At 43.9% G+C, this 16,214-nt stretch overlaps 1 protein-coding gene across 1 annotated transcript in view; it reads left to right on the forward strand.

Annotated features, from left to right (window-relative positions):
• Positions 1-1,504: 1,504 nt before the first annotated feature.
• LOC134617169 (junctophilin-1-like) overlaps positions 1,505-16,214 on the forward strand; it is a 38,001-nt gene continuing 23,291 nt past the window's right edge. Inside the window, exons 1-2 of the mRNA XM_063462365.1 lie at positions 1,505-1,883; positions 15,548-16,214. The exon at positions 15,548-16,214 is cut by the window's right edge and continues 93 nt beyond it. Coding sequence (XP_063318435.1) covers positions 1,505-1,883; positions 15,548-16,214 — 1,046 coding nt within the window. The remainder of the gene's footprint in view (positions 1,884-15,547) is intronic.

The raw sequence follows: 16,214 nt of genomic DNA on the forward strand, positions 1-16,214 counted from the left end.
TTTTGAAAAAGAACATGACAGCACAGCTTACATTTCTCTAAAGTTGCATGTGGAGAAACAGCAACCACTTCTGGGACAATGTCATTTGGATGGATGAATCCAAAGTGATTTGGTCATAGTTTGGTCATAATGCACAGCACCACACTTGGAGCACATTAACTTGAACGCATCATAGCATCTCTCAAGCATGGTGGTGGAGGGGTGATCATTTGGTTTGATTTACTGTCACAGGGCTTAGGCAACTTCTTATTTAGTTGACTATGAATTCTATTTGGACAAAAGTATCCATGAATGTGAGGCCTGTCTGACAGCTAAAGATTGGCCCAACGTCAAGCAACGGGACAATGATCCCAAGAAAACCAGCTTATCTCAACCAGAATAGCTGAAAAATAATCATGGTGTCACAATGGCCCAGTCAAAGTCCATACCTCAACCTAACTGAAGTGTTGTTGCAGGACCTTGAAAAGCTGTGCATAAACGAATGCCCCCCAGACTACAATGTACTGAAAAATACTTAAAATTCCTCAACAACAGTGTGAAAGATGAAGTCAGACAGCAAACAATTACTTCAGGTTATTGCTGGTTCTACAAGTTACTGAGTCATGGAATGTAATTAGTTTGTCACAGTACTCTATTCAGTCACATGAGAAACTCCAGGTCCACAAACACATGCATCCATCCATTTGAGTAGCTTCTCAGCTCCCTCTGAGCAGAAGAATGCAGAGCACTACATCAGCTCAAGCTTATGATCTATATTAACTGTATGCTTAAGGTTCTGTATGATCAGTGTTCATTTGTAATTTTACTTGCCGTATTGCAGCCTTTGTTACTTACCAGGATTTCATCCTTCCGTGTTAGCCCTTTACTAGATCACAAACTATCTGAACTAAGTGATACAAAAATGAAACTGAGGAATGAAAACGAATACTGTTTTTGACTTGGGAAGAAACAAAATAAGATATTTAGGAAATATGCTGCCTTTTGTTACACATTGTTTATATCTTAAAATTATGTTACTAAAATTATATATAACTAGACATTAATAATGTAACGATATACAACTTGAAAACTATGAAGGCATTCCTGAAAGTTTATGAATATTGAAGCGTCCCAATTAATTTTACCTCATGTAATCAGATTCGACCCACGCAACAGGTTGTGGTATTATTTTGAAAAGTCAAACAGGAAGCAAAGTACTATTTGATCACTGACAGCTTAGAACTAAATGACTTGTGAGAGACGAGTGGGAGAGTTTCCAGTACACGGTATGGAAGCGGCTGTGGCAGCAGTGGCGATTGCTTCCCATCCTTCCACGTCCCTCTTTCAAATACCGGCACACTGCTGCCAATGAGTCCCGCTGCCGGTACACGCTGCTCCTTCATATCTCCGCCTAGAACTGCTATTCTGACCTGGACTACACTGTCAGTGTGACATCACTTTTAACAGCAATTCGCAAAATCGGAACGTTACAAGCTACAGAGTAACACTTACCCTCAAGTTCTGAATGACGGGCGGTCGATTCGACTTTGATGATGGGGGGACCTACTGCGGAGGGTGGGAGGATGGCAAAGCCCACGGCCACGGTGTGTGCACCGGACCCAAGGGCCAGGGCGAGTACTCTGGCTCCTGGTCGAACGGTTTCGAGGTAGTTGGCGTCTACACCTGGCCCAGTGGGAACACGTATCAGGGTTACTGGGCGCAGGGAAAGAGACACGGGCTCGGGATTGAAACCAAAGGGAGGTGGATTTACCGAGGAGAGTGGACTCATGGGTTAAAGGGCCGTTACGGAGTCAGGCAAAGCGTAAACACGCCGGCCAGGTACGAGGGTACCTGGAGTAACGGCCTGCAGGACGGGTATGGCGTGGAGACGTATGGTGATGGAGGTAAGATAAAACAGTGCACAGTGTGTGTGTGTGTGTGTGTGTGTGTGTGTGTGTGTGTGTGTGTGTGTGTGTGTGTGTGATGTGACAGCACACTCTGGAAATCTCCACCTGGCCTGATCAAAGATACACCAACCAGCCCTCACGTCAAACATAAAAAACATCTAAAATGCAATATATTTAATTGTTTATGTGGCCATAATGTGTCCTCTGTGATAGAACTACTCAGATGCATGTAAAACAGAAATGGCCCATGTGTCCCTGAGCCCATCATGGATGTTTTGTGACTGCTCTGAAAATGGGGATTTTAAATGGTGGCAGTTGTTTCATTCTAACCCAAATCAAAGGGTGATTAAAGGATTGCAAGGGGACATCGGGTCATAAACATAATGTTTTTGTCACCATCAACTAAAATGCTTGTGCTTACTAGTGATGTTCCTAGCCACTAATCAAATTTAACTCACTCAGTGAGTTAAATTTGAAAGCTGTTTAATGGAATATGTCAAAAACTAATAACAAAGCCGTTTTAAATCATTGATCACGTTCTTCAATAATGAATCATGCCGGTTAACTATGTGGCACCTGCACCGTGCCTTATCAACGTTACATGTTATATTTCTGTGAAGGTTCTCAGTCATCCAGGTCATCGTAGTCTAAGGAGCTTGGAGAGAAAAGCATCTGGACTTCTTGAAGTTGCTTGAAGACGTTAGGGGGTCCATTGTCCCTCTTTGGGGGGACACTCCCACAGGGCTTAAATCTGGGACTCTCCACCATTTGACCCTAGATCTGAAGAAGCTTCTCAGATGAGAGGTGAAACGTCTTCAAGCAACTTAAAGAAGTCCAGACGCTTTTCTTTCCAAGCTTCTTAGGTTACATGTTATACTCCAGACAATGAAGAGGAAAAACACTTAAAACAAACGGATGTTAAATATGAAAACATGTTACTACAAAAGATGTTGACGTATTACTAAAATATAGGGTCATAAATTGTGACGGAAAAGTGTGCCATGCATTATGAATGATGGACGATGTTTGAAAATCCATGACAACTGCTTTGCTAAAAGTCAAAAATAACAAAGCAATAAATCATCCAGCCATTTTCTTCTGCTTATCTGAAGAAAATTATCCCTCTATACCACACCTTCTCATTTAATGTTTTTTTTTTTTTTACTTTCATGTCTATTTACATTGTAGATTCTCACTGAAGGCTTCAAAACTGTGAATGACTGGATGTGTAAAGCGCTTTGGGGTCCTTAGGGACTAGTAAAGCGCTATACAAATACAGGCCATTTACCATTTACCATTTAAACACATATAGATTTATGTAGTATACAAAAACCTGCCAAACCCCCCATGGGTCTCTGATGCTGGCCCACAGCTGGCCTCCTGAACTGCTCTACTGTCACGCTGTGGCCAGATGGACTAACAAGACTGTCATTTGTTCTTTGGCCCCTATGCTTCCTGGTTTTATTTATGTTCCAACCCTGTCACCTACCCCTGTGTCTTCTGGTTCCTAGTGTTCCAGGTTTCTACTGCTGAGTCTCCCAATTTAGGTTTTTAGTTTCTAGTCACCCTTGCATTATTTTGTCTACCAGCCTAAATACTCGGCTTGGCTTCTGTTTCATGACTATTTACATTGTAGATTCTCACTGAAGGCATCAAAACTATGAATGAACACATGAAATTATGTAGTAAACAAAAGTGTGAAACAACTCAAAACACGTTTTATATTTTAGATCCTTCCTAACAGCCGCCCTTTGCTTTGATTCCTGCTTTGCTCACTCTTGGCGTTCTCTCCATGAGCTTCATGAGGTCGTCACCTGAAATGGTTTCCAACAGTCTTGAAGGCGTTCCCAGAGATGCTGAGCACTTGTTGGTCCTTTGCCTTCACTCTGCGCTCCATCTCATCCCAAACCATCTCCACTGGGTTTAGGTCAGGTGTCTGTGGAGGCCTCCATCACTCTCCTTCTTGGTCAAACAGCCCTCACACAGCCTGGAGGTGTGTTTGGGGTCATTGTCCTGTTGAACAATAAATGATGAGATAGCATGTTGCTACAGGATGCTGTGATAGCCATGCTGGGTCAGTGTGCCTTCAGTTTTGAATAAATCTCCAAGTGTCACCAGTAAAGCCCCCCCACACCATCACACCTCCTCCATGCTTCATGGTGGGAACCGTGCATGTAGAGACCATCCAAGTGGAACCAAAGGTCTCAGATTTGGACTCAAAGCACAGATGGTCTAATGTCCACTCCTTGTGTTTCTTGGCCCAAACAAATCTCTTCTTGTTGCTTTTCCTTAGTTGTCGTTTCTTAGCAGCTATTTGACCATAAAGGCCTGATTTGTGCAGTCTCTACTCTACTCAGATGTGTCTCTACTCTGTGTGACATCTATCTGGGCTCTAATCTGAGCTGCTGTTAACTTGTGATTTCTGAGGCTGGTGACTCGGATGAATGTGTCCTCAGCAGCAGAGGGGACTCCTGGTCTTCCTTTCCTGGGGCGTCCTCATGTCAGACAGTTTCATCGTAGTGCTTAATGGTTCTTGCGACTGCACTTGGGGACACATTCAAAGTTTTAGCAGTTCTTACAGTAATGATGGGCTGTTGTTTCTCTTTACTTAGCTGATTGGTTCTTGCCATAATATAAACTCTAACAGTTGTCAAATAGGGCTGTCAGCTGTGCACCAACCTGACTTCTGCACAACACAGATGATGGTCCCAACCCCACCAATGAACCCTGACAGGCACACCTGTGAGGTGAAACCATCTCAGGTGACGACATCATGAAGCTCACTGAGAGAAGGCCGAGGGTTTGCAGCAGGGTGGCTACTTTCAGGAGTCTAAAATATAAAACATATTTAGAGTTATTTATCTTTTCTTTTTTTGCTACATAATTCCATATATGTTGCTTGATATATTTGATGTCATCAGTGTATATCTACATATGTACATATATTGTGTATATATAATGTATATGTGTGTGTACTCATCACAGCTGCACAGAAAGATCAAATTGATTAAGTGCTTGGTGCAATCTTGGTGTTGCTGTTTAATGCTAATGCTAATGTTAAAACTGATCAAATTAAAAAGCTTGATTTTTGTATCCACTTCTGACACCATCATGCCACAAAACGAGATTTGGAAATCCATTAATGTTGTTGCTTAATTTTATTGCTTGAATAGGTATTGGTGATAAATAGCTTACATATGCAACTGAAATCAAATCAGTCTAATTTGTCAGCTTAATTTGTAATTCTTAAACGGCACTTTGATATTTCAAGAAGCCCTCCTGGTTCTAGATTATAATAGGTTTTTCTGTAAAGAGGATGTAGGTGGTATTATGAAAGGAATATAGTCAAAGACTGGCTGAATAGACCTAAATGACAGAAATCATAACAGTTTTACAGTTATGAATACAGTTATTCATAGATCTTACAGAAACCAGTCTAGTCTGGTGTTTTCAGTCTGACTCTGAAGGCTTATGCCTCATTGCAAAGTAGCTGCTTGGAGTTATGTTTGGCCATCCAACAGACTTCTCAGTGTCTCAAGTTACTTCAGTCTTTTAAAATAGAACATCCTGACATTCTACAGCTGAAAGTACCAGTGCCACAGCTCTCCTAATCAGGCTACAAAGCTAACTGTTTTTTCACTTAATGTCAGACTCTGGTCGTAGTTTGAGAATCGCAAAAACTCCCAGCTGTCAAAATCTTTTCTTAGACTCAAACATGTTAAGAGACACATACAGTTATTTGTCTCCAGTTGTGTTTTTGACTTCAAGGCAAGCTCCAAAGATTGCACAGGGTGTAGGATTTGGAAACTGAGCAAAGGATTGAAAATCAGCACGTATTGGAACTCATAGGCAGTTAATACATGCAGCACAATAGCACACTATACTCTGTAAATGCAGGGCAGCACAGTGGTTAACTTTTTTCTTTATTAGGATTGTAAAGAAATCTAAAATGGAATTAGGTTGCACTTAACAATGAATATAAAAATATGTTATAATATAAATATATTTCTTTCATTCACGCACATAAAACATGGAAAACAACACAAGACCACCAAAATACATATTGTGATTTATTCCTGTAATTACTGCATGTTTAGTATATGAGGTGTGCTTTCAGTTCACTGTGCAGGATGGTAGTGACTTTAAGGTAAAGACTGTTGGTGAATCGTCCGGTGCATGTTCTAATCAATGTTGTCCTGAAGTTAACAACAGATTTTTTTTTTTCTAACAGCGGGAGATGAAGATGTCTTCCAGGTCAGGTAGCTGTTGGTTTGTGTGTCCTTTTGTGTGCTGCAGAGCTGCTCCCTTACTATAACAGAATGGCATAAGTGCGGACACCTCAGTGGAGTTCTGGTAGAAAGACGCCAAGAGATGCTGCAAGAAGTTTACTTCTTGAGCAGTCTAATGGGGGCATTATGCTCACTGTGTCATGGGTGTGTCGTGATGATTTTGACCTCACATGTGTCGCCCACAATCTTTGTGGTGCATCGGCGGATCGTGCTCCGCTCGATTTCTGTAACCCGGTTCTTTGTGCTGCATCCACCGCAGTGAGGCTGAAGACACGACTGTACAATCGTGTCAGTTTTTACCACCATTTTCTTTCCAAGCTCCTCAGACCACCACGACCTGGGTGACTGTGAACCTACACAAACAGTCAGTTTAGTTATTTGTTGCAAACTGTGTAGTTTTGTTTTATTAGATTTTTAATTGACTTGAACATTTTCTTTGTGCTTCATCTTTTTTTTCCTGGAGAAGACTTTTTCAAGAATGGTAAATGGCCTGTATTTGTATAGCGCTTTACTTAGTCCCTAAGGTCCCCAAAGCACTTCACACTACATTCAGTCATTCACCCATTCACACACACATTCACACACTGGTGATGGCAAGCTACATTGTAGCCACAGCTGCCCTGGGGCGCACTGACAGAGGCGAGGCTGCTGGACACTGGCGCCACCGGGCCCTCTGACCACCACCAGTAGGCAAACATGGGGTTAGTATCTTGCCCAAGGATATTTGGCATGCAGCCAGGAGGCAGCCTGGGCTCAAACCACTGACCTTCTGATCTTCTTCTGGCTGACCTGCTCTGCCACCTGAGCTACAGCCACCCACAGAATACAGACTGGTGTGTGTTTTTTCTTTTTGGTTCAGTTTTTTCTGTTTTGCCACCATCATTCAAAGAAAAGGTGCACTTAACAAACAAAGTGGAAGCGACTGGCAACAACAGCAACTCAGCCATAAAGTGTTAGGCCACATGAAAGCTGTTCTACCTGCAAAGGGTGGGCCGACATCCTATTAAATCATCTGGATTAAGAATGGGTTGTCGCTCAGGTTCATATGTGTGTGAAGGCCAACAAGGAAATTCTTCTGCAGAATATAGTGTAGATTAGGGAATTTTAATTGATGTCCAATACTGATAAATTGTTGCATCCTAAATGTTATGCGGCCGTCTGGACTCAGATGGAGCACTGTTGTTTAAAAACATTATAAATCTGCTAATTTAGACATTAGAACTATTAGAATGAAAGAGCAATTTAGCTTTCTCCGAAGGGTGGATGGGCTGTCCCTCAGAGACACAGTGAGGAGTTCAGTCATTCGGGAGAGGTTCAGAGTGGAGCCCGTACTCCTCCACACCCAAACGAGCCAGCTAAGGCTGTCGCCTCGTGGGTACGGTGTTTCAGCCGGGCATGCCAGTTGGACCCAGAACACACTGGAGAGATTGCATCAATCGACTGACCTGGGAAAGGCTCAGGATTTCCTCGGATAAGCTGAAGGAGGTGGCTGAACTTCCCTCCTTCGGCTGCTTCCCAGCAGCCTGACATCAGATAAGTGGAAGAAAACCCTGAACAATTTATTGATCTGTTATTTCAGATTTTAACTTTTACTGAAGTGGTTTTAATGAATTTTCGTGCATCATTCATAAAGCATGGCTCAATGTGCCACGCTTTTTACTTGCTGTTCAGTTTTTTGGATGTTGATTTGTCATATTTTAGTAATATGTGAACGTCTTTTGTAGCAACATGTTTTCATTTACATGTTTATCACATCATAATCAGTTTAAGTGTTTTTCTTCTTCTTTGTCTGGAGTATAACCTGTAATATTGATGATGCATGATGCTGCACAGTTAAGCGACTGAAAAATGTGATTAATGGTTTCAAATGCCTTACAGTTTTTGACATTGTCCACTAAACAGTTGTCTGAGTGTTTCTTAGTTTTAGACTACTCGGCTAGTCTCATTTTTTCCCCTCATTCAGTCAACTAAGAAATTTGTTTCCAGGAACATTCCCAGTTTATATACTGTTAATACTCACACCCACACCCACACCCCAGAAATCTCTATCAGCATTTGCCCCAGTGATTCTGAACATGAAATAAAGCTTAACATAGAGATACACAAATTTCTAATTGACTGTTGCATTCATAAAACCATCCATTTCAAATATTTTTGTTATTTCCCAGAAATTGGGATATTTTTATTGTCTTGTGGGTGAAAAAATATTTTCATTTCAGAGTAAAAAGAGACCTACAATACAACCGTGTGTTTGAATAAAAACGCAACAACATTAAGCCCAGCACCCAGTTTTAAACATCGCTAACACAACAGCTGCACTGATGATGACGCTGGCACAGTTTAATGTGGAGCTGCGGACGGCAATGAGGCGGAGCCATTACTGACATGGTGAGCTCAAGTTCAGTAAAAAAACACAACACGTTTCTGTAATCACCATTAAAACCTTTACTGGGAAAAAGCTGTTGGGCGTCTTTCATCATAGCAACCATCAACAAACTTGGACATGAAGACTTTGTAGCTGCTCCATCCACCACCGTTTGTTTTACACAGCAAAAAAACTTCCAAGAAAAAACAGTAAAGGTACATTTTTTTTTTATGCCTTAGTTAATTTCACTTTGACTTTTGACTCTACTTGAGATTATTTATATATTTTTTGCATTTAAGAAAACATAACATTTTAGCACGGCACATAAATACAATCACAGGGTTTTGTTTTGTTAACAGATGTTTTGTGCAGTTAAACTTTAAAATGTTGTAATTTCTAAAATGGAAACTAGTGAGCAGTTCATTTTGAAAAGCCTGTGTTTTTTCTCTTTTGAACATTCATTATTATTCATTAATAAGACAAAAGTATTTCTTATCCGCGGTATTTTACTTGATTAAGTCATGGAATACTCGATAGATTACTTGATTACTAAAGATGAGAATAGTTGTGGTTATAAATAGGCAGTCTTGTTGTTAAGTGATGACTTATCAACTAGGGATGGGTATCGTTTAGGTTTTATCCGATACCGGTGCCAAACCGGTACTTTTGAAACGGTGCAGGTGCTTAAACGGTGCTCAAACCGGTGCTTAAACAATGGAAAACACAAACTTTGTCCAAAAACCTCTCATGTTTAGCTGGGTTTTTTTTGTAAAAAGATAACAATGTTAGCCTTTTCTGCAGCTATAGGGCATATATGGTATCACTCTTGGCTGGAAGCAGTGCTTAAACAATGGAAAAAACACAAACTTTGTCTAAAAACCTCTCATGTTTAACTGTTTTCCACTTTTTCTTTGGTCATTTTAGCCTTTTTGGCCAGGGTGAAGGGAGTATCTAACATTAGCCGCATGTAACTACGACGGTGTTTGCTAGTTCATCTTACATGCATTAATTTAATAACGTGGTGAGCCTACTCAACGTAAATTACACACAAACAACGTTAAGCTACTCAACCAGAGAAGAACGGCTGCTGGGATGTTGCTCACTCCGGGTCCGATAACAGGCACCACACCCGCAGTAGATGTGTAGGGTGTGAGGTCTCGCAGCAAGCTATCAAATATGGTGCATTTCTCGGCTTTTAAAAAAACGCTATGCATCGCCAGGTTCGTCGTCAGATTCGAGGTGTTACCTCCTTTGACAGTATCACAGTATTATCTTAAAGCACTTGTTGCAGGCTGCTGAGTTTGCATCTTTTGCTGTGAAGTACAGCCAGACTTTTGACCGCTTCACCTTGGGCATTTTTAATCTGTAGCTCTGCTCTAAAAGAACATACGTACCTGGGCCCGCCTACTATCCTTGGAAAGGTAAAATGATTGGCTAGAATCCAAAGTTTATGACATCTCAGGAAAAAAAGCACCGAAATGTGCGCTGCTTTTCAGTCTGGTTACTACCGTTTATGTCAGAACCGGTGCCATAATGGCACCGGATATCGGTACCCATCCCTATTATCAACTCAGATAAGTCTGAGTTCAGTCTGGGGGGAGTCCTTTTTTTCTCCTCGTCTTTCCCCATGTTGTGCATTTTCCATTGTTGTTCGGTTCCGGGTCGCTGCTCGTGCGGCTGACCGGCCAGCTACCTAGGCTGACCTGTCTCCCCAATGTGATGTTTGTGTATTGTATATACGGTCGGCAAGGTCAGTCTCTTAATTGCCCCTTGGGGATAAATAAAGTCTTCTGAATCTGAATCTGAATTTTTAGGTCCAAGCCTCTGCTGTGCTAACTGAGGCTGTTCTCTTTTTAACGTGTTGTGATGCTTTGTGTCTTTTTCTGGTTTTAACCTTTTGTTACGGTTTGTCATGAGGACTCACACGCTCACCAAATGTATATACAAATGTGCAGAAATAGTGCTATGTACAAAAGTGGGGGGACAGGGCTCCAGGGAAATCCAGGGAAACAGACTCTCATTCCTCTTCCAATAATCCACACACACGATCAGGCTAGAGAGACAAGGTTTCACTTGCGACACATGGAAAACATTGTGAATCCGCGTATTCCGGGGCAGTCTTAGACGGACAGAAACAGGGTTAATCAGGGCGTCAATTTCAAACAGGCCGATGAAGGTGGGAGACAGTTTTTTGGATTCAGACCTAAGTAGAATGAACCTGGTAGACAGCCAAACCTTCTGTCCAGGCGTGTAAGGTGGTGCCGGGGTCCGGTGACGGTCCGCCAAGCGCTCGGCCATGCAGAGATGGGCGGCTCGGATGGCTCTCCTAGCGCGCCGACACCTCTGGAGATGCTGCTGGACAGAGGGTACAAAGTGCTCACCTTCGACGGCAGGAAACAGAGGTGGTTGGTAGCCCAGGGACGCCTCGAAGGGGGACACTCCGGTGGCAGGGGAGATGAGGCTGTTGTGAGCGTACTCGATCCATGGGAGTTGTTCGCTCCAAGTAGTCTGGTTGGGGGATGTCAAGCATCGGAGCGCCGCCTCGAGCTCCTGATTGGCCCGCTCCGTTTGGCCATTCGTCTGCGGATGGAAACCGGAGGAGAGACTGACCTGAGCTCTGAGGGCGTTATAGAATTCCTTCCAGGCGCGCAATGTAAACTGTGGGCCCCTGTCTGAAATGATGTCCGTGGGGATTCCATGGAGGCGAAAAACGTGGTTAGTCAGGAGCCGGGTGGTCTCTAGAGCAGAGGGGAGCTTGGGGAGGGCGACAAAATGAGCAGCTTTAGAAAAGCGATCGATGATTGTGAGAATGACTGAGTTACCTGATGAAGGTGGCTGGCCGGTGATGAAGTGGATAGCAATGTGCGACCAGGGGCGGCTTGGCGTAGGCAGTGGTTGGAAGATGGCAATGTATTCACAGACATCTTTGGTGAGAGAGGCGAAGCGCTGAAGGAAGGTAATGGTGCGGTGGACCCCAGGGTGACAGGTGAACCTGGCTGTATGAGCCCAATGTAGCACTCGTGACCTAACCGAGGAAGGGACAAAGAGTAAACCTGGAGGGCCCGTTCTGGGGTCCGGTTCTGTTCGACGAGCCTCACTAATGGCAGATTCGATCTCCCAGGTCAGGGTCCCAATAACACACGTGGGAGGGAGAATGGGGGAGTCCTGAGCTGTGTCTTCTGAGGCAGTGAATTGGCGTGAGAGAGTGCCGGGTTTGACGTTACGACAACCAGGTCTGTAGGTGATTGTGAACTGGAATCTGGTGAAAAACAGGGCCCACCTGGCTTGGCTGGCATTTGGCTGTTTACCGAATATACTCCAAATTCTTGTGGTCCGTCCACACCACGAATGACTGGGCAGCGTCCTCCAGCCAGTGACGCCACTCCTCCAGGGCGAGCTTGATGGCTAGCAGTTCTCGGTCTCCCACGTCATAATTTCCTTCTGCGGGGGAGAGACGGCGAGAGAAGTAAGCACAAGGGTGAAGCTTACCACTTTGTTGCTGGGAGAGCACGGCCCCCACTCCGGTGTCCGAAGTGTCCACCTCCACGACAAACTGTAGACTGAGATCTGGTTGGACAAGTATGGGCGCTAAGGCGAAACGTTCCTTCAAATGAGAGAAGGCTCATCCCAGCAGAAAGGAACCTTGGGTGAGTTGAGACGAGTTAGTGGCAAAGCAAGCTTACTGTAGTCACGAATGAAACGATGGTAAAAGTTAGCAAAACCCAGAAAGCTTTGGAGCTGCTTGCGGTTAGAAGGGGTTGGCCGAGCCGGACAAGCGTTGGCGATATGGCCTTTGCGGCCGCAGTAAAAACACTCACCAGCCCTCCACCGTCGATGTCGCTCCTCAGGCGTCAGTCTGGAGCGCCCCAATTGCATGGGTTGTTTACCCTCTTTCATACTGTCTGACACCTGATTGCCTCCGCCACTGGTCACGCCTCCGCCCAGCGCCATTTCCGTGCATCCCAGAGGCCTCTGGGTAATGTAGTTTCCGGTTCCCCGGCACGCTCTTAAACGCTCGTCTACCTTCACACACAGTGTAATCACATCAGAGAGAGTCAAAGGTAAATCCCTCATTACCAGTTCATTCTTCAGTTCATCAGAAACATTATTCAATGGGGTACTTATCAATGCCGACTGCCCCCACCCGGTCTCTTCAGCCAAAGTCCAAAACTCGACTGAGTACTCCACCATACTCCGTCTCCCCTGCTTTAAGTTCAACAATTGATGAGAAGCCACCTCAGCCCCGGTGCCTCTTTCAAAACCACTTTTAAATTTAACGAGAAAGTCCTGGTAAGTGATCTCAGGGTCAGTTCTTAGCATGGCTTGTGCCCAGTTCAATGCCTGCCTGTAACAGCTGAACAGTAAAGGCAATTTTGGCCCCATCAGTCTCATGGGTCTTCCGTAACTGTCTGAATTGTAATGTGATCTGGGTCAAAAATCCCGCACAGTTATGAAACTCACCCGAGTAAGGCTCCGTAGCAGGTAAAGATCGCTCCGGGGGTTCTGGGGGAGCCGGTGCGGAATAGGTAGATGGTTCGGGCGCCAGAGGTTCGGAAGCCGGTAACTGTGGAGAGACAGGTAGAGGAGGTGTGGATGGGGCTTTCCAGGGGTATGCGTTGAGCGAGGGCTTGGGTGAGCGTGACCAGTTGCTGATTAGTGTGCTGCAGCATTTGTTTGTGGCGTTGCAGAATTGCTTCCGGGGTGAGGACGGGCTGCAGGGTGGGGGTTGAGTCCGCTGAGTCCATGGTTGGCTGGATCGTTACTGTTACGGTTTGTCGTGAGGACTCACCTGCAGGACTCAGAGATAGGAAGCTTCACAAGCAATTTATTTACACAGTTCACCAAATGTATATACAAATGTGCAGAAATAGTGCTATGTACAAAAGTGGGGGGACGGGGCTCCAGGGAAATCCAGGGAAACAGACTCTCTCTCCTCTTCCAATAATCCACACACATGATCAGGCTCTCTTTCTCCAACTACCACCACACGGGAAACAGGGAAACAGTCCAGGGAGTCTGTACACAGGCAAATGTTCGTTAGTTCAATGCTCAGAAACACGAAGGGAAAACTTCGTGGCAACTTGACGACACTAACGTGAGTCAAACACAACGATCCAGCGCAGAACAGCAGTCATCACCTGCCTTAAATACTGGTTGCGTTAATGAACCTCGGGTGCTTCCTCCTCCGAGGGGCGTGGACCGAGGGCAAGAACCCGCAATGAGTTCCGCCCCGGAGAGAAAGAGGAAGAGAGAGAGAAACAGTTGATCAGCGCCCTGCTGATCCCCCAGGCCGTGACCTTTTATTGAGATCAAACCAACCCTCTTCTTACATCTTCCCTGTGCTACTGTGATTATATTAGCAAAACCATGGCTCTGTAGCTAGCCACCAGCCACCATCATTACAGTCCGTCGGCTAGCTTAACTTCATTAACTGTCTAGTCAGTGTGTTATTTTGTTTCCTGTATATTCGTTTACTTTCCAAGTTACAGTAGAGCTGAATGATGCCTATTCACTGAGAAACTGTCAGTCACGTATAATTAGACAGTGAGAGTGCATTTCAGTCATACAGTGGCTTGCAAAAGTATTCGGCCCCCTTGAACTTTTCCACATTTTGTCACATTACAGCCACAAACATGAATCAATTTTATTGGAATTCCACGTGAAAGACCAATACAAAGTGGTGTACACGTGAGAAGTGGAACGAAAATCAGACATGATTCCAAACATTTTTTACAAATAAATAACTGAAAAGTGGAATCGAGAATCTGTGTCAAGATCTGAAAACTGCTGTTCACAAACGCTGTCCATCTAATCTGACTGAGCTGGAGCTGTTCTGCAAAGAAGAATGGGCAAGGATTTCAGTCTGTAGATGTGCAAAGCTGGTAGAGACATACCCTAAAAGACTGGCAGCTGGAATTGCAGCAAAAGGTGGTTCTACAAAGTATTGACTCAGGGGGCTGAATAATTACACACACCCCACTTTGCAGTTATTTATTTGTAAAAAATGTTTGGAATCATGTCTGATTTTCGTTCCACTTCTCACGTGTGCACCACTTTGTATTGGTCTTTCACGTGGAATTCCAATAAAACTGATTCATGTTTGTAGCTGTAATGTGACAAAATGTGGGAAAGTTCAAGGGGGCCGAATACTTTTGCAAGCCACTGTATTTGGCCCTCCTCATCACGTGTTATTGTATTTTTTTTTTTTTAAACCAAGGCTTCAAACTGGACTTCAGAAGCCAATGGATGACATCACAGTAGCTCACTAGCTGCCACCATCTTTTATATCATGTATGGTGGCATTTGGTTCTACCAGGCAAAATGTTAAATAATCTACTTAAACATGGAGTCTGCCTCACAGTGTTTTACACTTCACACGTGTCCTGGATATGTCATGCTTAAGCACATCTGTTGAACACTTTTGGATATAGCTATAATCACTGATATATTTACATAATTATATGATAACGACTTTGTAGATGGGCAGCCTATTTATGGCAGTTGAATGTTGTACAGTCTCCTGACACATTGCTAGCATTTCTCTTGGCTGCGAATGTCACCTAAGTTGTCAATAAAATAAAATTATAGTTTTACTTTACCTCTGCAGTCACTCTTTTTTTTTTTTTTTTTTTCTTTTAGCTTGGTATCCTACGCTGTCATAATGTAATGTGGTGTGGTACGATATTTGTCTTGCTGTAATGATGCAAGTAATGATGCATGGCCAAAAGGTTGATTAAAATGACTTTCATTCGACTTTCTAAATTAAATTAGTTGGTTCATTGATTCATTGTTGGAGCTCTAGTTGCGTTCTTCTTTGCATTCTTGATCTTTTTTATTTACTTTGGTAGCCTCTATCACTCACTTTGTATTCTACACTGTGAGCTTTTGATCTCTGCCTATAATATGTTGAGTTATTCTGTATATGCTTTTTGTTCTGTCTCTGCTTGTTTTTTATGCTTTACTCACAGTCTGTCTTCTCTCTCTGTGTCTCTCTGCTGCTGCTGTAGGCACGTATCAGGGTCAGTGGAGTGGTGGCATGCGTCACGGCTATGGAGTACGTCAAAGTGTTCCTTATGGCATGGCTTCTGTCATCCGCTCACCTCTACGAACTTCGCTGTCTTCACTCCGCAGTGAGCAGAGTAATGGTACAGTACTGCGTGACAGCCTATCCGATAGCCCTGCTGGCACACGTGGTGGTTTTGTGCTCAACTTCCAATCAGATGGAGAAGGTTCAGAGAAGAGAAAGGGTCTTTTTCGCCGTGGCTCCTTTTTTGGTAGCCTTCAGCGACTACGCAAATCTGATTCACGCTCATCAATTTCTAGTAAGCGCAGTTCAGCACACAGTGACACTACCATGAGCCGCATCAGTTCAAGTGACGCCAACTCTACCATTAGCTTTGGGGATGGAGACCCTGGCGATGACTACCTGCCTCTTGAAGACAGTGTGGATGCTACCACCACCGAGGCGTATGTGGGCGAGTGGAAAAATGACAAACGCAGTGGCTTTGGTATCTCTGAGCGGTCTAATGGCATGAAATATGAAGGTGAGTGGTTGAATAATAAACGCCATGGCTATGGCTGCACCATCTTTCCTAATGGGACGAAGGAAGAAGGGAAGTACAAGAACAATATGCTGATCCGGGGTATCAGGAAGCAGCTGTTCCCACTAAAGAA

The sequence above is a fragment of the Pelmatolapia mariae genome, linkage group LG18 (assembly GCF_036321145.2).
Source record: "Pelmatolapia mariae isolate MD_Pm_ZW linkage group LG18, Pm_UMD_F_2, whole genome shotgun sequence".
Taxonomy (NCBI): Eukaryota; Metazoa; Chordata; class Actinopteri; order Cichliformes; family Cichlidae; genus Pelmatolapia; species Pelmatolapia mariae.